The 23055-nt window shown below is 37.4% G+C and overlaps 1 protein-coding gene across 4 annotated transcripts in view; it reads left to right on the top strand.

Annotated features, from left to right (window-relative positions):
* Positions 1-6646: 6646 nt before the first annotated feature.
* TXNL1 (thioredoxin like 1) overlaps positions 6647-23055 on the top strand; it is a 47750-nt gene continuing 31341 nt past the window's right edge. For 2 of the 4 annotated variants that reach the window (XM_007487539.3, XM_007487538.3), the window contains exons 1-3: positions 6659-7358; positions 18334-18430; positions 20138-20311. In XM_007487539.3, coding sequence (XP_007487601.1) covers positions 7261-7358; positions 18334-18430; positions 20138-20311 — 369 coding nt within the window. In that variant the 5' untranslated portion in view covers positions 6659-7260. Of the gene's footprint in view, positions 7359-18333; positions 18431-20137; positions 20312-23055 lie in introns of all 4 variants that reach the window. The other 2 variants (XM_007487540.3, XM_001366609.5) reach the window with 2 other exon arrangements.

Raw genomic sequence — 23055 nt, 5'->3', positions numbered from 1 at the left:
TAAGCAAGAATAAGCCCATAACAGGTCTTTGAATCAAGGCCCAATTAAAGTGATTTATGTCCTATAAGTCTATAGGACAATTGCAGTAATATAGCACTTTAACCATTGGCAGCCTCAACTACAGAAAATTGCCATAATATAAAGATAAAAAGGGACTAGATTTTGAAGTAAAAGGGAAAATATACAATTCCCTGGTCTGATTTTTCCTTCGCTCTCAGAGATAAGCAGAACCAAAATAGCAGCCAAACTAAGGTATTATAGGAAAGTTGGCATGGGATAGTCCAGTGTCTAACATTGTCAAACAGCTGCTTTATTGAACCTCAAAACAAGTCCCCTGTCTTGGTGCAAACTCTCATCAATTCCATAGGGATTGGTGGTCTCTTTGACCTTGTGCTTCTTGGCACTGTACAATGTCTCTTTTGTGATCCCTTATTCTGAAATCAGACACAATTATTAGTCAAAGTTCCATAATACTTAACAATCCATGGCAGTTTTCTATATAGTCTAAAGCTTTTGAGTATGTGTAGGTATTAGGACTAATAAAATAAAATATTATATTTCAAATGTAAAGAAAAACAAAAATAAAACTAAACATTCTAAAACTCATAGTTCATATTCCATGACAATGAGTCAGCCAAAACAGTTTCTAACTTGTCTATGGACATTTATAATAGTATTATCTCCAGTTCAGTCATAGGAGGAGGGGACCAACAAACAAAAAAATTGCATTACCGAAACTTTTTCACTATTGGGAGGGGAACAGTCTGAAAAGGCTTAAAATTCACCTCCAAACTCTTTCAAGTTCCTTCCCTCCCCCCATTAACATCATTTATCTACATTCCTTTGGTCACACCTCTGGGGTCCCCCACACTGAGAGGTATTCCCACCCTGAGTACTGTGTAGATGAGCCCCATTTGGGGTATTTTGTTGTGGGACATGATTTGCCTTATTTGGATTATTATTTCTATAATTACTATTATTCCTAAAGTTATTATTACTCCTGAAGTTTGTATTTTTGAATACCTGATTCCACTTCCTACAGTTTATCATTATATAACCCCTTTTTCCACAGAAGTAACACATTAATGATTGATTTGTGGATTCCTGCAAAGGAGCTATGGCCACTCCTTGATTTGCTTTTTCTCAGTTTTTTTTCCATTAGTATTCTTATTTCCTTCCTTATTGCCTCTACCAAGTCACTGTTATCTTCATCTTTCTTTTCATGACCGTTAAAGACAAACTGCTACTCTTCTTAATTCCTTAAGATAGATCCATATTAACCCAGTTTGGGCAGTTAGACTTAAAACAGTCTTTGACTATCTTACAACAGTTCTTAACAAACTGCCTTCTTATTTGTCTGATATCCCTTTCTCTGGAAAAATCCAGGTCTACATATCTACCTTCCAGTTCAATAAGCCTATCCATAAACAGGGAGGATTTTTTTTTATCATGTTTTTGTTTAAGATCTTTGAATTTTGTCCATGTACCAGGTCTATCAAAGCAAGCTCTCAATGCATCTAATATTATATTCCTAGCCTGATATAATCGTAAATATTCTTCCTCTATATTTGAGTTCCATTTTGGGTCTTCCTTTGACCAATGGATTGTTACCCTCCCCTGGGCCTGATTAACAAGAAAAACAATTATACTTTTTTCTCTGTTAGAAAGGCTTGGAGCAAATTTTCCATGTCAATCAATGTGGGATCATAAGGGTGGTAAATATTCTCAAGCTTTTTTATAATTACAATAGGATCATCTTCAAAGGAAGGAGTAGTTACCTTGAATCTCTCAATATCTTGAGGAAGGAAAAGTATATCGTGTTTAATGTTCACTAAATTTCTACTATTAAGAGTGGTTACTTCCCTCAAGGGGGATAGACCTTTAACTGAATTATCTTTGATTACGGTTTGGCTTTTTTGGTGGGTTGCAATAGAGTAGGTAAGGGAATGGGGAGGAGTGATAGGGGCAGGGGGAGAGATGGGTTGGGTAGGGGGTTGAAATGGGTCAGGGAAAGATGGTTTGGGTGGACCAAGAGATAGTTTGAATAGGGGGAGGGATGATTTGAGTAGGGAGAGGGATGGGTTGAGCAGGGGGAGGGATGGGTCAGATGAGATGAGAAATGGACCAGATGGGAATAGGGATGAATCAGACAGGGCAAGGCAGAGTCTCAGTAGGCTTAGATGTTAAGGGAGTCTTGAGGTTACTCAAGATATCTTTCAGGTTTTTTTTCCCAAGGTATTCTGAGTCTTGAGATCAATTGAGCTATCTTCCATTGTTTTTTCTTGAGGAGAAATAAACTGTAAGGAATGCTATTAGTATAAGTACACCCAGGAACAGTATTAAACAAAACCATTCTGAAACTATGGACTGTTTGAACTTAGTAGTGCTCTCCGGGAACAAGAATTGTTTGAGCAGGAAACTGCTCTTTCAGAGTGTGGGCCATGCTTTTCAGCATCATACTCAGTCTCCCATTTATTTTTAAATTTTAACTATTACATTTCCTGCAATTCTACTTCTTGTCTGTAGATGGCGCTACCATAGTGTGTGCTGGGTAGGGGTTAGAGTCTCACAAGACTAGTAGGCGGGGTGTTATAAAGATTTTAAAGGAAAAAAAATTGGTATAAATACAGACATGCCCTAATTAACTAGCCTTTTTATGGAGGGTGGCTAAAAAACCTTAGCCTGAGGCTAAATTTGGGAGGGAAAGCAAGAAAAGGCAAAAGCTTTTTATTTAGAAAAAAATAAAACAGGTTTCTTGTAGATAAAACCCTCAGGGTACAGCCTAAATCTAGCTAAGAGGTTTGGAAGAGTTTTCTCTCTTCTCCCCACTAAGGGTAAAAACACCATGTGGGAAGGGGGCCACTTCTTTGCTGAGCTGGCCTGCGAGGGCAAAAGGATTTGGGTGTAGAATACAGGCTCTGGGCTATTGGGATTTTCCCTTAGTAGGCCATGAAAGCTTTTCAGGGTTAAGAGTGCAGTTTTAGTTAACTTTACTGTTGCTCTCCCTGACTACTCTCCCCAGTGTTCCCCCTCTTATTTAAGTTAATGCTAGAGGCATGTGGGGGCTCAGAAAAAGAAAAGAGTGGACTTCCAGGAGCAAGATAAGGCTGAACTTTGTTAATTTGGCCCAATAATTAACACTTTCTAATAGCAAAATGCTGAGCTGAACTTATTAACTCCCTCCAATACCCCAATGTTCTGGGCTTCGAGGTAGTAGCTTGTGGGGGCAGGGTAGCCTTTCCAGGAGGCAGGGAGGCAGGAGGGGTGAAAGTGTCCCCCCCCCCCAGGTAAAAGCCCTGAGTGTTGCTGATTGTTGCTAAAAGACACCTGACTTACCAGGCAGCAGCAATTTACAAATGAAGGAACTGAGGCCAACTGGGTTAAGTGATTTGTTCAAGTCACACAGCTAAGTGCCTGAGATCATATTTGAACTCCTGAAGATAATACTTCCTGATACCAGGCCTAGATCTTTGTCTGTTCATTATATAAATATTTATTTCCTGTTATTTCTCAAGAAAGCAAGTTTGGCTGGATTGTAAAGTACAGAAAAGGCTTTGAGGTATAATAAAACTGGACAGATAGTAGGGCCTCATTATGAAGAGCTTTTAATGACAACGAAGTTTCTTTTTGACCCTATAGACAGTACATAGGGAGTACTGAAGTGTAATAAAAATAGGATTATATGAATTGGAGAAATAAATATTTGAAGTAAGATGACCAATTACAAATGGACTTGAATTATTAGGGGAAGTTTATTGAGTTGGGGGAAAGGAGTAATGGAGACTTTCACATAAGAACAATCATTTTGTCACTGCATGGAGGATGGAGTAGATAGAGACCAAATAAAATAATTACAACAGAACAGAAAGGTGATATCTGTGTGACTCACTCAGTTCCCTAAAAACAAAAAGCTAGGATGGGGCTCTCACTCCTAGGTCACCACCCCAGATCCCAGGGCTATTTCAGGAACAGGGGCATAGCAACAAATAAGATGGGGGAGAGGAAGGGTTTTGTCACCCTGTTCTGGGTGTCCAGGTTGGTTAACAGCCCCAGACACTGAGGCTTGGCACAGAAGAGTAGAGAAGTTTGCATATTGGTTGGAGAGAGAAGTAAGAAGGAGCTGGATGATAATACTATATAGACAGTTCTTGCTTTCCATAAATTTGCATCATGCAAATCTGACCTATTGTTGTTACAACCCTGAAATCACCAGTCCTCCAGCTTGGGTTTTTGGCAGTCCAGTGATGGGGTCTCCTGCTTCAGGAACTGAAGGTACTTTGGCTGTGGGGTATAGGGCCACAGAAGGGGTGGGGTCACAAGGAACCCCTTGAGGGAAAGAGAGGTCTGTGGAAGGGTCCATTTACATTAAGAGACTACTGTCTGTAATAGAAACTTCCTCCTTTTTCTTTTGCAATATGCCCTTCCATCATTCACACTTTATTAACCCTCAATCCTGAGTTATTCCTGTCACCTACCTTCTCTGCCCTTACCCTTTCCTTGGGCCAATTAATGCCCTCAGTTTTGGAACTTCTGCCCTAGGTCCTGGCCAGACTGTGCTTTCCCATTCTATACAGCTGCCCACCTTGGCCATTTTGCCATCTGCCCTGTCCCTAACCCACTTCTCTCTACCTGGAATTGCATTTTTCAGATTAGATTTCCAGAAGCCATATCTTAGGGAAGCTCATTTACTCATCTTGGAATTCCCACCCTGAGACTGAGTAGTAATTACTAGTGAGTACAAACTCACCTAGACCATTATATTTGCCTTGCCCCAACCAGATCATTATCACATCCCATCATTCTAATAATTCTCAACATGTGTCCTGCAGACTTAGTGCCCCATAACCCATCAGCTAACATTCCACTTTCAATTAAGGTCATATGGAAAGGTCCCATTAAGGTGCAGCAGTAAAGCAGGTGATGATGTTTTTTTTTTTAATGATGGGAGATGTTGTAGAGAGGTTGTAGAGAGAGAAACAAGTTAGAACAATTGATGGATATATGGGGTAAGAGTGGAGAATTGAGGATGATAGAGTGATGATGAAAGATAGTTCTTCTCTGGACAGTAAAATGGAAGTTCAGAAGAGGGATGGGCTTTGGGGAAAAGATAATGAGTTCTGAGTGTGAGATACATATAGGATGTCCAATTCAAAATGACTGAATTTGTGGTAATAGAGAAGGATATTCTTTTAGTGTCTTTTACTTTTAAAAAGTGCTGGTATTAATTATTTGTATTCTTTTCATGAATGGAGGAGGGGAATCCTTTCATTTAGGAAGAAATTTCAAAGTATTTAGGAGCAATTTGTATTACTTGGGGGGAAAAGATGTAATCACCTTATTTGTAGCTGTCTAGTTTCAGTGACTATCCTTCTGTGCCAGTAAAATTCTCCAGATCCAAAGACATGAATAGGGGACAAGGTATGGTCCTGTGATTTCACTGACATAGGCAACTTCAGGATAAGGAACTCTCTGTACAAATGGAGGTAGTCATGCTCTATAACTGAGAATCTTGCCTGGGGCACTAGGAAGTCAATGATTTGCTCAGGATCTCTTAGCTAGTCTGTGTCAGCCTAGGACTTCAAATCCAACTCTCTGTCCATTATCCCTATCTGTTCCTATTTTTTAAGACCCTTATAATTTGAATGTCAGTAATAAAAGCTCCTAGACTTCGTTTGGATTAGTATATGGAAAAGTGACCACCCCCAAGAAATAGAGGTTTTCCTGACTATATGCTAAAAATCAACAATCATTTCCTGGTTGCCTGCCATGTGTCAGTCATCATGTTATATAATAGCAATAATAACTTGCATCTATATCTTCTTTTAAGGTTTCCAAACTGCTTTACATAAGTAACACTTGGACATCAATCAAATGTCGATTAGACATCTACTATGTGCTAGGGTCTGTGCTAAGTGCTAGGATACAAGTATAAAGAATGAAACAATCCCTACTTGCAATAAACATCCATTCTAATGGGGGAAGCCAAATATATGTAAAATGCATGTACAGTGTATACAAAGTAGTTAAATACAAGGTCATTAGGAAGTAAGGGTACCAAGGAGTGGGGGTAGGGAAAGGTTCCCAGCAGAAGATAGCATCTTATATAGCTTTTTAAAGGTAGATATAGGCTCTATGAGTTGAAGGTAAGGCGAGAGCTCATTAATAATTAGCCACAGCACGTAGCAGGAACTTTAAAGTTAGAATATATACACCTCAAAGCAATCTGGCTTGTTGTTTGTTGTTCAGTCATTTTCAACCATGATTCTTCGTGACCCCCTTTGGGGTTTTCTTGCCAAAGCTACTGGAGCGGTTTGTCATTTCCTTCTCCAGCTCATGTTACAGATGAGGAAACTAAGAAAGACTTAAGTGACTTGCTCATATCACAAGGCTAGAATTTAGGGCCAAATTTGAATTCAGGTCTCTCTGACACCAGGTGCGGCGCTTTATTCACTGCGCCAACAGGCTATCCTTAATCCGGCTTGGTTATTATCACTATTATCATCTCTATTTTACAGATGAGGAAACTAAAAAGGCTGAGTGAAGTTAAGTAACTCTTGTCCAAGCTCGCTCAACTACGTATCCCATGAAGCACTTGAACTCAAGTGTTCTCCACGCCATAAACAGCGACTAATCACTTCGTCATCACTAGACCGGGGTATCTATCTCCATTGGAACCACACAACATATCATCAGCAGATCTAGGCGGATCTAACACCACCGCCTCCGAATCTATAGGAAAAAATAAAAAGGAAAGAGGGACGCCTGACCAGATTACTTTCTGCGCCTGCGCGGGTCAACATCCGGGTGGTTGGGGAATTAGAAGGCCTGTACGTAACTCTTGCAGGTGGGGAAAGGCGCTTCCTTTTCTGGATCGGAATCGGAGGACGACGCGGAAATGACGTACAAGAGGCAGGCGCGTATTCCCGCGACGGGCGGCAGGTCGCACCTACCCGAGCGGTGGGAGGGGAGAGAAGAGGAGGAAGAGAAGTAGGGAAGGTTCCTGTCCCGCGCAGTGGCTGCTGGGTGCTCCCACGCTTTCTTTTCCTCATCTCTCCCCGCCCCCCGCCCCCTTTCTCCTCCTCCCTATCTCCCCCGCCCCCGCCCGGCAGCCGGCCCCGCTCCGTCCCTGGCGTGACTCGGCACGTCGGTCGCGGTGAGGAGAAGACGCCGAGGCGTCTGCGTGTCTTCGTCCCCGCTTCCCCGGGCGTCCTCCCTCTTCGGTCCGGAACCCGGTGGTTCCTGCAGGCCCCTCCCGCGACCATGGTGGGAGTGAAGGTGGTCGGGACAGACCCGGATTTCCAGCCGGAGCTGAGTGGCGCGGGCTCCCGACTCGCTGTGGTCAAGTTCACCATGAGAGGGTGAGGCCCCGGTCCCGCTCCAGGGCCTCGAGCCTCCCACTAGGCCTCAGCCCCCCGCCCCAGGGCCTGAATCCCCCTTCCGGGAACCGTGACTCTCCCGGCTCGGGAAGCGTCGCTCAGATCCCGCCGCTCTTGCCGGGGCCCGTGCGCTCCTGGGGGGATGGGGGAGGGCAGGTGGGTCTGAGCCGGCTGTCACCTGAAGCTCTCTGTGCCCGAGGCCGCGCTCCCGGGGCAGGCCCGGGCTCCCTCTCGCTTCCCTTCCGCTGACCGGGGGTGGTGGGGATGGGTTGGGGGTGGCTGCGGAGTAGCCCCCTGGGTGGGAGGGTCCTCAGTGTGCGGTTTAGGCCAGGCCCTCTTTACCCGAGTCTGTGAACTTGGTTTTAAAAAAAGATTTCGAAAACTTAATTTCACCATTATTGACCCCCTTTGTAATTCTGTTTTATTACGTACATTTGAAAATATCCCGGGAATGATCCGTAGACTTTACTAAACTCTCAAAAAAGTCCATGACGTGGGGAAAAAAATGATTTTGAGTATTTAGGAGTCTGCTTGATAGTATATTTTACTTACCTTTCTCGTGTTCTTGGTTTGCCATTAATTTTACCATGTTATATATGTGTGGGTTCTTTTTTTTTTTTGCATACTGTAAAGTTGGCATATGTGGTATTGATCGTTTTTTCTAGGCTCAGTTTTCGAATATCTGCTCCAAATAAATAGCTACTTAGAGAAATGTCTATTAGTGGTATAATTGTTTCACTAGTAGTGAAACTAGGGAACCCCAAGATATTAGGATAGTTAAGGTTGAAATTCTAAGATGGGGTATCTGTATTTATAAGCGGACTTGTTTTTTCCAAAACAAGTAAGAAAGGGGAATCTTTAATAAAGAAACTTTTCAAAGAACAATGCTATTACTTAAATGAAGCAATTTAAAGGTTTTTCTTCACCTTGGTGACTTTTTACACATAAGCATACTAAATGCCAATGCCCTTCTAGCTCCAAATCCATCGCCCTATAATAAAAACTGTCAGTTGGAAGAGAGATTTTCTGTCACTGAAATTTTTATCTTGAACATCATTTCCCCATCCATTCCTGTTAATTCAGGAAATAGATTTCTAATGGTTTTGAAGGGGAGGCAGCTTTTAATGGAGAGTGGGGGATAAGTAAAGCTGAAGTAGATACTTCTGCCCCCTACAGCTAGGTGGCAGGGCTGGCAGCAAACAGTAAAATGAGTGTCAGTTTGCTGATAGACTCATCTGATAGGTGGAATTTTATGCTGATAGCATTAATAAAGCAGGAGTTGTGTCATACATATTTACTTGAAGGATTTATCAGTAACCACAATGTGCACAGTTTCAGGTTAAAAATTCTATGTAAGAAGTCCTTGGTTACATTCATAAACTTCATTATGCAGATAAACTTAAAAGACTTTAGATACTTTTAACAGAGAATCACAAAATCTCAAATTTAGGTGATTAGGTGTAGGTGATTTTGTGCTTCTTTTTTAAAGTTTTCAAACTTTTACTTTTAACAGCCATCTGATCCAGCCTTCTCACTGCAGTAGTAAATCCTCCCATATCTTTCCAACAAGTGGTCATTCAGACAGTTGTTCTGCCTTAACTTAAAGTAAGGGGAAACTCATTTTCTCTTAAAATAACTCATTTTACACTTAATGCTAAATGCTAGTTTTTCCTTATAGGCACCTGCCTTTGCAACTTTCACCTGTCATTACTACTTCTCCCCTGTAAGGCCAAGCAGAAAAATTGAACTCTACAATTCAGCAATCATTTAGTAAGGTCTAAGGTGGGGATACAAACTCAAAAAGGAAATAGTCTCTGTCCTCAAGGATCTTACCACAGGTATCTCCCCCCCACCAAAAGAAAGGTCCAGTACTGTATTTACAAAAATGTTTTGGGGGTGGGGAAGGAGAACACATAGTAACTGGGACAATTAGGAAAGACCTCTTGAGGGAAATGGCCTTTAAACTGAACCTTGAAAGGATTCGAGATGAGGGAGAGCATTCCAGATCAGAGGAACAGTTTTTAAAACATTTTTAAATTTTTATTTTAAGATATTTTTTCATGTTTACATGATATATTTTTTCCCTCCCCTTTTTCCTCCCCCCTCCCAAAGCCAACAAGCAATTCCACTGGGTTGTACAAATGTTATCACTTATTACCTATTTCCATATTATTCATTTTTGCTATGAAGGAACTTTTAAAGCCTAAACCCCAAATCACATACCCATATATACAATGCTTTTGTATTTCTATTTCCACAGTTCTTTCTCTCAATGCAGATAGCATTCTTTTACAACAAGTCTTTCAGGAATGCCCTGGCTTGTTGTATTGCTACTAGTATAAAAAATGTTTTACTTTCTGTGTATGATGTTTTCCTGGTTTCTGCTTATTTCACTCTGCAATCAGTTCATGAAGGTTCTTCCATTTCATATAGAAATCCTCCAGATCATCAATCCTTACAGCACAATAGTATTCCATTACCATCCTATACCACAATTTATTCAGCCATTCTCCATTCGAAGGACAACCCTTCATTTCAGAGGAACAGTCTTTTAAGATTGTTATAATATTGAACAATGGCCGCCAAGGAATTTACTTATGAAATTCCTAAAATGAAACACTCAAGTCAGAATGGAGTTTATGGAGGTTTAATCACAATGGGAGTAGGGAAAAGGAGAGGGAGAGAGGAGAGAGGAGAAAAGGGAAAGGGGCTACTCAATCTCTGACCAAGGCAGAGGGAGTTTAGGCCCAAAGGGCCAAGGTGGAAGGAATCAGTCCTTGACTCACGAGACTGATCTGAAGGGAAGCTGTCTGCCGGCCTCCTCTCTGTTCATGCTTCTAACCCAAACAGGAGTCTTCCTCTCTCCACAGGAAGTGAGCAAATTCCAGAGGCTGTTCCCTACCTCACTTCCTGTGCCTCACAAATGCCAATGGTGGCTCTAGCTTGGCTAGGACAGCCCAGGTGGGCAATTAGTTATTTCTGATTTGTCATTGACTAGCACATGCTAGTGTGGGTGTGCACAATTTTTGGGTGCTAGACCAAGATGGAGACTTTTAAAATTCACATTGTACAGAGACACAGTGACAGCAGTTAGAATGTTGTGTTGGAGGATGTCATGAAGACCAGAGAAGTCATGAAGAGACTGAGGCCACAAGCTACAAAACTCCCAAGTACAGCTAGAACCTGATTAAAATGTAATTGGAAAATGTTTAACAAAATAAAATTAGAATGCAATAATATTAACTTGTGGTTTTCAAAGTTAATATGTAACCTCAGGGATCCCTTTTTATTTGAGTTTGACACCACTGATATAAAATTCCCCTTGTTCTTCCATTTTTTGCCTATCACTAAAGCAATCTGAGAAAATAATTAGTTGCTCATCCTCTGTTGGGGGACTCATCAGTCTATATATTTGAAGAAGTCCCTCATCACTACTTTCAAATCAAGGAGGAGCATTATTAAGCACCAGAGCATACTAGATGCTGGGGATTATAAATTCAAAGAATGAAACACCTTTTTTTTTTCTGAAAGTTTATATTCTATCAGGGGAGATCTACATATATTAACATAAGAAATAAATGTAAAATAAACTCAAAGTAGTTAGGGAGTTGAGGGTACCAGCATTAGGGGGGAATTGGGGAAAGGCTTCTTGTAGATGGTAGTCTTTGAGTTTCATCTTGAAGGAAGAAAAGAGTTTTCTGAGGAAAAGCCATAGGGAAATGAATGCATGTCACATGTAGGAGATGCCCAGTGCAAAGGCTTGGAGACAGGAGGTGGAGTGTTGTGGATGATGAACAGAGAAAGTTTGGTTGGACTATAAAATATGAGGAAGAGAATATAATGAGGCTGGAAGGATAGGTTCGACTAAGTTGTGAAGTGCCTTAAAAAGCCAAAGAGGAGTTAATATTTGATTCTAGAGAAAATAGAGAGCTACTAGAATTTATTGTGTAGAAGAGTAAAGTGGTCTGAGTTACATTTAAGGGAAATCACTTTGGCAGAGATGGATTAGGAGGCTATTGCAAAAGTCTAACTGAAAGGTAATGAGGACCTGCACTAAGGTGGTTCAGAATAATATAGTTTAGGAAAGGTTTGTCAGCTAATTGGATAAGAGGGATGAGGAATCAAAGCTAACACTGAGTTTGTGAATCCAAGAGCCTGGAAGCATTAAGATGTCTTCTGTGGAAATAGGGGAATTTAGATGAGGTTGGATTAAGGAGGACAGCATTGATGAAACCAAAACACCTGTGTCTTCAGTTTCTTGTCTAAGGCTTCATAATCTTTAATTATCTGGTCTTTTTGGTGGTATTATTTGTGCCCATTAGTTGTGTCCAGATGACTCCAGAAGTTGACAGTAGTCATTAGCATCAACAAGTTTTGGGGATCCTCTGCCACATCCTGGTAAAAATGTCCTAGGAAAATAACAGAATGACAAGAAACTGCCTTCATAAACCTCAGCAAGAACTCACCATCCACCTCTCTTCTTCTCTCCGGTAGATTTTTCACTTAACAGTGCTTGTGGATTTATGTCTTTCTTTGGAAGACAAATATCTGTTTTCTCACTTCTGGATAAAATCTCTCATCTGTTTGTTAACTTTTTAAAATTTAAGTATTTTTCCATGGTTACATGATTCATGTACTTTACATCCCCGTTTCTTCCCCTTCCCCCCTCCCAGGGCCAAAAAGCAATTTCACTGGGTTATACATTTATTATCACTCAATACCTATTTCCATATTAAACATTTTTGTAATCTTTTTTTAAAAAAACCCTTCTGTTTTAGAATCAATATTGTGTATTGGTTCCAAGGAGAGTGGTAAGGGCTAGGCAATGAGTTTAAGTGACTTGCCTAGGGTCACATAGCTGAGGCCAGATTTGAACCTAGGACCTCCCATCTCTAGGCCTGGCTCTCAATCCACTGAGCTACCCAGCTGCCCCTTGTAATAATCTTTAAAAAAACAAAAGCTCATATCCAATATGTTGGTTAACTCTTAAGTGTTCATTAGTCTATCTCTCTTTTTTTCCCTTAGTGTCTTTCAACCTTCCAATCCTCGTTTTTACATTGAGGTACTCCTACTCCCCCTCCCCTTTTCCTTTTTAAACATAATTTCTTACAATGTGGTAGTGGGGTTATTTGTTTCTTTTTTCTTTCACATTTAAGATTTCCTTTCCTTCATAGTTCAAATTTGGGCCTTTAATCTGGGGGAGGAATATTAGATACTGTAGCTTCCTGTGATGAAAGGGACACTTTAAGTAGCCCTGTTTATGAAGTTTAGGGAAAGCTGGAAGGAGACAAAAATGAGAGAAAGAATAGGGAGTGTGTGTTGACTTTTCCACTTACCCTTGTTAGGATGCTTCTTAACTCCATTAATTTAACTATCTTGGTGGGCAAAAATAAAGCATGAGAAAAACCTTATAGGAGGCTTCCAATGGTAATATTGCCAATTTCAAAGCATGAACAAGTTGTTATATCTATATGAGAGTGCATATATATATGGAAAATAGCTTAATTCCTTCTTTTCCTCCTACTAGCTTAGTCATCCTACTCTCTTTACTACTGTTGAACAATTGATAATCTATAAGTGATAGTATTAAAGGGTTTTCTGGGCACAAAGAAATGATTTACACAGGGTCCCAGAGCTACTCAATAGGCATTATTTGTAGCTTTAGGCCCATGGTGGCAAACCTATGGCACACGTGTGTGTGTGGGGGGCCCTCAGAGCCCTCTCAATAGGCACATATCTGCAGTCACCCCAGCACAGAGTTCAACAGAGTTTGTTACAAGAAAGCCAGAGGGAGGAGGGGCCCGGCTACTACCCTCCCCCTTGGCCCCGAGTACATTTCTCACCTCACCTGCCCTTCAAAAAAGTTTTCCATCACTGTTCTTAGCATTCTCTAAGAACATATAAATTGTAGGAGAGATGTTGCCCTGGAAGCCAGTTTCCTACATGATATCTGCCTCATTAGAGTGTGAACTTCTTGAGGTCATGTTTTTTTTCCTTTTATATATCCCTTAGACTGTCAACTAGTTGACAAATAGTCTGTTAGATAGTCTAAGCAATGGACATGAAGTTCTCAAGAGAAGAAACTTAGGCCATCTATAGTTCTATGAAATGTACTCCAAATCACTATTAATTAAGAAATTGAAGTTAAAGCAATTCTAATATTTTACCTCATGCTTATCAGAGGAGCAAAAATGACAAGGAAAATGATAAATATTGGAGGAGCTGGGGGGAAAACAGTCATACTAAGCACTGTTATTGGACTTGGGTATGGTAACAGTCATTCAGAAAAGCAAATTGGAATCATACAAAAGTTACTAAACAGTGTGTGCCTTTTGACTCAAAAGTGATCCATGAAAAGGAAATTTTCTAAAACTAGAGGTTGTACAGTCACTGAGGAATAGCTGAATGTGATAGAATACTGTTGCGCCCTTGAAGGGCTTGCTCTGCTTGAAAGTAAACGACTGAAAGAACAATTGATATCCTTTTTTTTTTTTTAAACCCTTACCTTCTGTCTTAGAATCAATACTGTGTATTGGTTCCAAGGCAGAAGAGTGGTAAGGGCTAGGCAATGGGGGTTAAGTGACTTGCCCAGGGTCACATAGCTAGGAAGTATCTTAGGACCTAGGACCTCCCATCTCTGGGCCTGGCTCTCCATCCACTGAACTACCCAACTGCCCCCAACAATTTATTAGTGTTATAAAATAAAAAATTTTGAGGACTTTTAACTGATGATGAAAACTTGAATAGTTGATATAATAGCAATACTATAAAGACAAACAACTTTGAAAGCTAGAAGAATTCTAATCAGTACAATGATCATTCATGATTCCAGAGAACTTATATCAAAGCAGCTTCTATTACAGAGTCACGATTGATGGATTTGGGCTGCAGAATGAGGAAGATTTTTGTATATAAATAATGAGAAAATTTGTATTGTTTAACTATACATACTTATTTACAAGAAAAATGTTTTTCTGTGTGTGTGTTTTTCCCCCCTCATTGAAATGGGAGATTGGAGGGAGAGAAATAGCTTTTTCTTGAGTCAGTTTAAGGGGTGGTTTGCTTCAAATGTGAAATGTTGCATGCACTTTGAAGTGAGGTCACTGTAATTAGTCTTACTTAACTTTTTCACTTTGTTACAAGAGATCTCTCAGGAAGTGGGGGTAATTTATAAATGTTTATAATGTAAAAACAAAACATCAATATAACAGAAAGTAAGTAGGTTTGAAGAATTTATGTGACATGTTCAAGGTTATATGGTAAATTAAGGAGTTTGAGATTTGAACAGTAGGTTTTCACATTCCTCTAGGGCTCTTTTTAGTGCGCTATTGTAGGTTTATACAAGAAACCATCTTGCTTTTAGGACCAATGATTTTAGTAATAATAATAAATATTCCTACTTTTTCCACATTCCTAATTTTCCTTCCCCACTGAGAAAGCAAAAAACCCCAACTCATTACAAATGTGTGTGGTTAATCAAACAAATTCATACATTGTTCGTGTCCAAAAAAAATGTTTTGTCTTCTCACCTCTCTATCTGGAAGTAGGTAGCATGTTTCCTTCAAGAGTCCCCTGGACCTGGAACCATTATCTTGATCAAGGTTATAGGTTATAAGTCTTTAAATGTTTGTCCTTACTGTATTGTTATTGCATAAATTGTCCTGATTCTGCTCATTATACTTTGTGTCAGTTCATACAAGTTCAGGTTTTTCTAAAACCATCCTTTTCATAATTTCTAACCTAATAGCACAATGTTGTTAAATATATGGCTTTGATGAATCCATAATCTAATCTAAAAATTCTAATTTGTGCTTTCTCATCCAACTCACATATATTTGTTTGATGGAGGACCTGCCTTCATCTAGGTGTTTTTAACATTTCTTGAGTATTTCAGAGTGCAGTTCTGAAGTCCTACTGTTATTCCTAGTTGAATATAACTAATTGGTCTACCTCCTTGTCCAAGCATACATATCTTTACGTTATATCTTATTTGCAAGTGATTGTTGGTAGTATGCTATAGCCTACTTGCATCCAAGATTCATTTCTCCATTGCTCTCATTAATATGCTACTGTTCAATCTTTATATTTTTATTTTTACTATCAAATTACAACAAAATGAAAGTGAGCTGTTAAATTTTGCTTGTTTTTAGATACAATGAAAATATGTATGTTAAGAGTAAAGATTAAATTCAAAATAAATAATGAAAAACAATATGCAAACATGGGAATTAAAATTAAATTCATCCCACAAATGTGAGGGGAAATCATTTTGTTAGAAGAGAGCAAAATATGGTTTAGCACAAAACTAAACATTAGGATAGAGGAGGATAGGTATTATAGTTCTAACTCTGCTACTCTGTGTCATGGACAAATCATTTAAAAACTCTGGGCTTCACAATTTTTTTTTTTAAATGAAGGCTTACACTTGATTATAATAAAGATTCTTTCCATCTTGGGATTTCTGACTTGTCAAATAGGAGGATTGAAAAAAAAAAATAGGAGAAAATCAATTGGGGTTAGGAAATGCAAAATTGAAATTCAAACATATCTATAATCTTTGCATTTTAAATTTGGAAATGACTTTAATAATCTAGGCCAGTGATAGTGAACCGTTTTGAACTTTTTAGGGACCCCTGTACCATGCCCCACTTCCCCGACTGCTTGTCTGTGCCCTGCCTCCCCATGGTGCCATGTCCTTCCCATGACTGCATGCAGGGCCCCACCCACCCCTGTATTTGGGGTCTGGACTGGGATGCAGTCTGGCCAAGCCACTGCTGAGCTCTATAAGGAGTCTCCAGTTCCCACCTTGCATTTCCCCCCCACCCCATGCATGGAAGGGGAAAGGGGGGGGGGGCAGGCCAGTCTCCCAGCTGGCCAAATCAGGAGCCTGTATATGCTTACAGAGAGGTCTCTTTGAGCCATCTTTGGCATATATCCCATCAATTCGCCATCATGGATCTAGGCCAACATTTCTCTTACAAATGAGGAAACAACCAGAGCATATAAATGATTTGTGGTTTTTATAAAAATGTAAATACTCTTATTTATTCTTTGTATTTCTGTCACCTGAAAAACAATTTTATTTAAAATAACCAGTGTTATTATTTTATAATAACTTAGCATAAATGAGATGAATTTAGACTTACTAATTCTTACTTAAACTATAATGGCCATCTACTTAACCCTTCCTTAGTCATTCCTTTCTCCAGTCCATCCTTCACAAAGCTTCCAGAATAACCTTTATATACAAATCTGACTATATTTTTTCTTTGTTTAAGAATTATAATGGCTCCCAATTACTTCTATAAAGACCACAAACTTGTTGGATGTTACTCCTCTACTATTTGACTCTAATCTGCCTTTCCAGATTTATTCATATTACTCTTCTCTCTTTTTTTTAAACTCTTATCTTCTGTTTTAAAATAGATACTGTCTATTGGTTCCAAGGCAGAAAACCAGTAAGGGCTAGGCAATGATAGTTAAGTGATTTGCCAAAGTCACTTAATTAGGAGTCACATAATTAGGAAATGTCTAAAGCCAGAATTCATATTACTTTTCTTAAAGAAGTTTCATCTAAGCTGGACTACTAGCTGTTTCCAATTTTGCCTTGAATTGTCCAATTTTTCTGCATTTGTGCAGACTATTTCTCATGCCCAGAATGTATTTATTCTTCATCTCCATTAGTTAAAATATTATTCTTCCTTTGAGTCTTAGCTTGGATGTTAGCTTTTCTGAAAAAATCTTGCCTTATGATTCCCTCCATCTCTAAATTTCCTACCCTCAAGTGAAAGAGTTTACTCCTTCCTTAATTTTTCTTAGAGTACTGGAGTCTCTCCATCTACTCCAATTGAATCTATTTATACTTATTTGTTCATGTATTATGTTCCTCCTACTAAATTAAAAGTTACTTGAGAATAAAATTTGCCATTTTTTCCCTTGTTTCCTCAATGACTAACACAGACATTGTCTAGCACAGTTCCTTGCAGATAGCAGATGCTTAATATAAGTTTGTTAAATTGAGTTGTCTGGGGGAGATCAAGGAAAGTTTAATGGAGATACCATCATAACTGAGCCTTGAAGGGTAAATTTAAGAAATGAAAGGTAGAGGGAATGAGGAAATTTCAAAATCAGCATGAGCAAAGATGTGAGAGCTTCACTTTTATGTGGCTAAAATGTAAATTTGAGTTAAATAATAGCTTTACTTCATTAATATACTTTACCCAAAAGGTACTTGTTAATGCAAAAATTCTAATAGGAAAAGAAATTTGCAAGGTACCATGAATTATTATCACCAATGCCATCTGTTTTTAGTATTTCATGTTTGAGATGAATTTAATTAGCCAACAAATATCCTGTTCTCAAAATTTAGTACTGTATTTGCAAATTAGATATTGGCTGACATTGACATTAGCCAGTAACATACAGTTATCAGCATATTGTTTTTCTTGTTTTATAAATTGAATTTCAGAATTGAAACATGCAAAAGTTGAAATTTTAGTTTAGATTTTATTGGAGTCTTAGACTAAAAGCAGATCTAATGAAAATGTTGTTAAAAATGGTTGTAGAATATCATATAATTTTATGGTCTTTAGAATTCACAAAATGCTTTCTTCACTATACCCTTGTGCATGTGTATATATTACTTACATCTTGCAGATAATAGCATCTGACACTAAGGTAGTGCTATGAAATTTGCAGAGTGTTTTTGCATGCATTTGAGCCTCACCAACGCCTCTATAAGCTAAGTAATAAAAGTTTTTCAAGATGAGGAAACAGGATTAGAGAGCAATTTGCCCATAGCCGCCTAACCTGATTAGTATCAGACTAGAATATAGCATATCCTCTGACTTTAGCTAAAATTTGTCCACCTCACTGTTGTCTCTTTTCACATTTTACAACGTTAGTAAAAATTGAAGTGGGGTTCTTAGATATATTTTCTTTCTTTATTTTTAAACAGCTGTGGGCCATGTTTACGAATAGCACCAGCTTTTAATGCTCTGAGCAATAAGTATCCACAGGCAGTTTTTTTGGAAGTGGATGTTCATCAGTGCCAGGTAAGTCGAAATCTATGGTTCTTTTTTAGTTTCTTCGGGAATCAGTTTGATATCCAGCTATATTCTTATTATCCTTCACAGTTTTATTTTTCATTACATGGTATTCTTTTGAAGATAACTAAAACAATAGGTACTAATATAAGGAAGTACAAAGCTTTTAAATATAGCCACATTATTTTAAAAAGTCTTCAAAAAACTGAGTATCAAATTTTAATTCTTGTTTTAATTTTATATCTTCTCTACTCATGATTTTTTTTTGAAACATGTTAGTGATTATTTTGATAGTTTGCGGAACAGTGATATTGTTAAAACTGAGGAACATATGTGGCTAAGTTAATAGAAATATTAGAAGATTATCCTGTTAGGATTCTTTTGATTAAACTAATAACTTATCTGTGTATCTATGAAACAGAGACTGTAAGAGACTGTTTATTGAATCACTGTATATTTGTAGTTGATTAGCTAAACTGAACATGATAGCCCAATGCTTGTAGAACTTATGCACTTGTACTTTTTACATTGAGGAGAAGTTCTCTCTGGAAATACTAAAATGAAAAGTTTTGTTTTTCTGGACAAGAAGCTAGACCCCTTAATCTTAAAAATAAATTTCAGTCTTTAACTTGAAATATAGATGTATAGCTTCTGTTGGTTCAAAACACTAGTACTTGCTAGATATGAAAATTTGCTTTGGTTGGTTTTTAGATATGAAGAGATGCAAAGAAAAACATTCTGTATTTGTTAAACACTCATTCTAGGTCTACTTTTTATTAATAATATAGGTTTTTGAACTGTAACATTCTTGTCTTAGAAAGAACAATTTTAATGGGCTTATTTTTCAGATAAAGTTTTTAAAGTAGATTATTGACCAAATCTTTGTTTCAGTTTTACAAAGTAATATATTATAATGACTTGTCTTCATGATACTTGAGTATACCTTCAGATATTAAATCTCAAGGTGACTATCTTTTTTAGCTTCCATTTGTTAATATAATTTTTTTTGCTATAAAGGGTTCATACTAATTGCTGTTACAAATTTTGATTAGTTATTAGCTCTTTTCCCTTTTAGTTTTTATGATTACTAAGTTTTATTCAGTTGTGCTTTAATATCCCTCTTTACCCAAAGTATGCTATATAAGGTAGTTGGCTGTCATCTTTAGCTGTAAAATATGAGATTCTCCATTTAGAGTTAACTAGTCAATAAAATTAAACTAGTCCACTAGTCAAAAAAAAGCATACTTCATTACTTTAATGGACCTGTCAGTGAATAGATGTGAATGCTCTCTCTAATAATGTAGATCACAACAAATATGTACCTTTTAATGATGTTTAACCCTGTGTGGTATTTATGTATTAATCTATGTATTAATCATTTTTCATTATATGCTGGGGGCTTTTCTCTAGCTCTCTGGGTATTATTTAGGTGCCAGTGCAGCATGTTGTGATGGGAATGCCTTTAACCTTCTTTGAAGAGATAAAAAGAATGATATTTAGGGCAATGGGAAGCTTTTCATTTGGTATCTCTTTAGAACAGATAACTTAGTTCTAATTTGTATATTGGAATAAGGGCATCTTTTAATGAAGCCTAATCTTTTGTATACATGTTTTTAGTTCTTGCTAATTAAGCTTTTTGCACTTATAAAGGTAATATGAATACCGAATGGTTTTTAGAATTTTAATTCATAACACTGTCTAAATTGTGAATTTTAGGGAACAGCTGCCACCAACAATATATCAGCAACACCCACATTTCTCTTTTTTCGAAACAAAGTGAGAATCGACCAGTATCAAGGAGCAGATGCTGTGGGATTAGAAGATAAAATTAAGCAACACTTAGAAAACGACCCTGGAAACAATGAAGACACGGATATCCCCAAAGGCTATGTATGTAGTTTTGAGAAAATCATACTTTTATGATAGTTGAGGGTAGAAGGGCATAGTTTGTTTAGAATTAACTGACATTATTTAAAGTACCAAGCTATTCATGTTGCAGAGATTATTAAATATTTACTTGGCTTGTGTTTTCAGTAATTCATTTCTTTCAAAGAAGCATTTTGAAAATTCATTTAGAATATTGGTATATTCATATTTTTAATGAGGTAACCATTTTTCTTGCTGAGTTGTTGGATTTTCTCTGTCATTTTTTATTGCTACTTTAAAGAATTGTTTAAATAGTCATTTTTTTCTTAACACTTTTTCTATGCATATCTTTTCATGGTTAGTGAAGAAGTATGCCTTGGAAAGTAAATGTTTCCACTTTTTAACAATTGTGTAAAATAACTTGTAAATTTTAATGTGCAATCATTACGTACTAAACTACTTCCTCTGCTATTTCCCTGCTTTAATTTTTCTCTTTTTAACTGTCGTCTTCTTTTTTTTTGCATATCATTTAAGGGAGACAAAAAAGAAAATCTAGCTATGTCCTTTAATTCTAGACCTAATTGCCATGTCAGAATAGTTGATTAATACTTAAGTCATAAACTCTTTAAAGAATTAGGTAAAAAGGAGTCACCTAGGTGACTCAGTGGTTTGAAAGCCAGTCCTAGAGATAGGAGTTTGTGGGCTCAAATCTAGCCTCAGATACTTCCCAACTGTGTGACTCTGGACATGCTACAATCCCTATTGCCTAAGCTCATTATGTTCTTCTGCCTTGAAACCAATACACAGTATTTATTCTAAGACAGAAGGTAAGAGTTTAAAAAAAAAGAATTATTTAAAATATCCAGTATAATTATATTTAACCATTAAATATATTTACCAGGCAGTTAAAGATTTCTTAAGGTCTGACAGAATTAATAAATGATGCTTGAAAATATTAAACTGTAGCTTGTAACTTAAACATGCATTGTCTTTACGTAATCTCCCTCATCTGGAAAGAAAGTAAAATTGAGAACTAGTTTTCTGTTTATAGGTTTATTGAAAGGTATGCTTATGGATTCTGAACTTGGTAAAATTGAATGACTTGAATTGACCAACCTTTGCTGTATTAAGTAATAATTTTTTCATTGCTTCTATGACAGATTGCAATATTTCCACATTAGAATCAAAATATTTTAAATATCTATTTAGAACTAATGATTACAGTTCAGGCTATTATATTAACATAGGTAAATTCTGAATAAGCCAAAAATATGTGTTTATGTTGCAATATTTTTTTGTTTTAAAATGCCATCAGTGAGGAACCTATGCTTTCCTCTCTAATACTATTTATGGTTTTTATTAAGTGCATTATTATTATAAAGTTGTACAATGTCTGCTTAGGAAAGTGTGGTATTTTATAAGTCAGGGTTGTGACACCTTTTGGAAAATTTTGGAAATCATTTTCATTGTAAACTGTTGTTTACATCTTTTATTTCTCTTCCTTTATTACTAAGGGTGTTTGCATGAAAAAGTCTTATGAGCTCCACAGTTCTGCTGCTTAGCTACAGGGATACTTCTTTACACATCAGCTAATTGTGATATCAATGTTTTGACTTCAGGTAGGAAATTAGCAGGAAAAAATGAAGTTTAAAGAATTAGAAATTTTATTTTCATGCAAATGTTATAGATGAAATGTGAAACGCCTTTAAAAATGTTTTCATTTTTTTCCATGAGGTGTCAAATACATTTAAAAACTTGAACAATTTGGGCCCAGTAGGGTAACTTAAATACTTTGGAATCTTGTAAACAAGAGCTACATTTATTCTGCCAATAAGTGTAACAGCCCTAATGATAACACTAAGCAAAAATTTGTATGTTAAAAAAAATTAAGTATAAAAGCAACAAGTGCGAAGGATAAATGAAGTATCTATTTAAGAGGCCCTAGATTCCTAGGAGCAAGTGATTTTCATCTCTTATAGTACATTAAGCTTTCTCCAGATACATTATGGTATGTTTGGAAATTGCCTCCAAATTCTCAAAGCAAAATTTTTAATTTAGTTTAATTTTTAAAAATCTTATATAAAATTTCAGAGCATGTAGAGTATTTTAAGTAAATAAAAAGTGATAGAACAACACACCAAAAAGATTGAAAAATATTGCCTACAGTTTAGTATAAATGCCCATTTTTTTCTTGCCCCCAAAAAATGATTCAGTCATTTGCAATATTGAAGACTGTTCTTGCCTTTCCCTGATGCCGCTTTCAAAATCCTCGAGGTTGAGTGGTGGCTGTTGTTCAGTCATTTTTCAGTCTTTGACCCCATTTAGGGTTGTCCTGACAAAGATCCTGTAATTATTTGCCATTTCCTTCTCCAGCTCATTTTACAAATTAGGAAATGAGGCAAACAGGGTTAAGTGACTTGCCCACGGTCACATAGCTAGTAAGTGTCTACGGCTACATTTGAACTGAGGAAGGTGAACTTTCTTGAGTCCAGGCCCAGAACTCTTTCCACTGCTTTATAATTAACAAAGAGCTTTCTGTAGAGTAGCCCCTTGGGGGTAGAAAGTACAAGATTATGTCTTCATTTTACAGATGGAGAGTTTGAATTGTTCAAGGTTATATAGATAGAGAGTAATGTAGGATTTGGTCTTGAGTCTTCTGTCTCTTAACTTAAGCCCAGTATTCTTACTATTATTCTGTATTAGGGGTGTTAAACCCAAATAGTAATTGATTCCTATGGTCATATATTGACTTAGAAAATCACTAATTA

Source organism: Monodelphis domestica, chromosome 3 (assembly GCF_027887165.1).
Source record: "Monodelphis domestica isolate mMonDom1 chromosome 3, mMonDom1.pri, whole genome shotgun sequence".
Classification (NCBI taxonomy): domain Eukaryota; kingdom Metazoa; phylum Chordata; class Mammalia; order Didelphimorphia; family Didelphidae; genus Monodelphis; species Monodelphis domestica.
The sequence above is the reverse complement of the archived record's forward strand: the minus strand, read 5'-3'. Positions and strand labels throughout refer to the sequence as shown.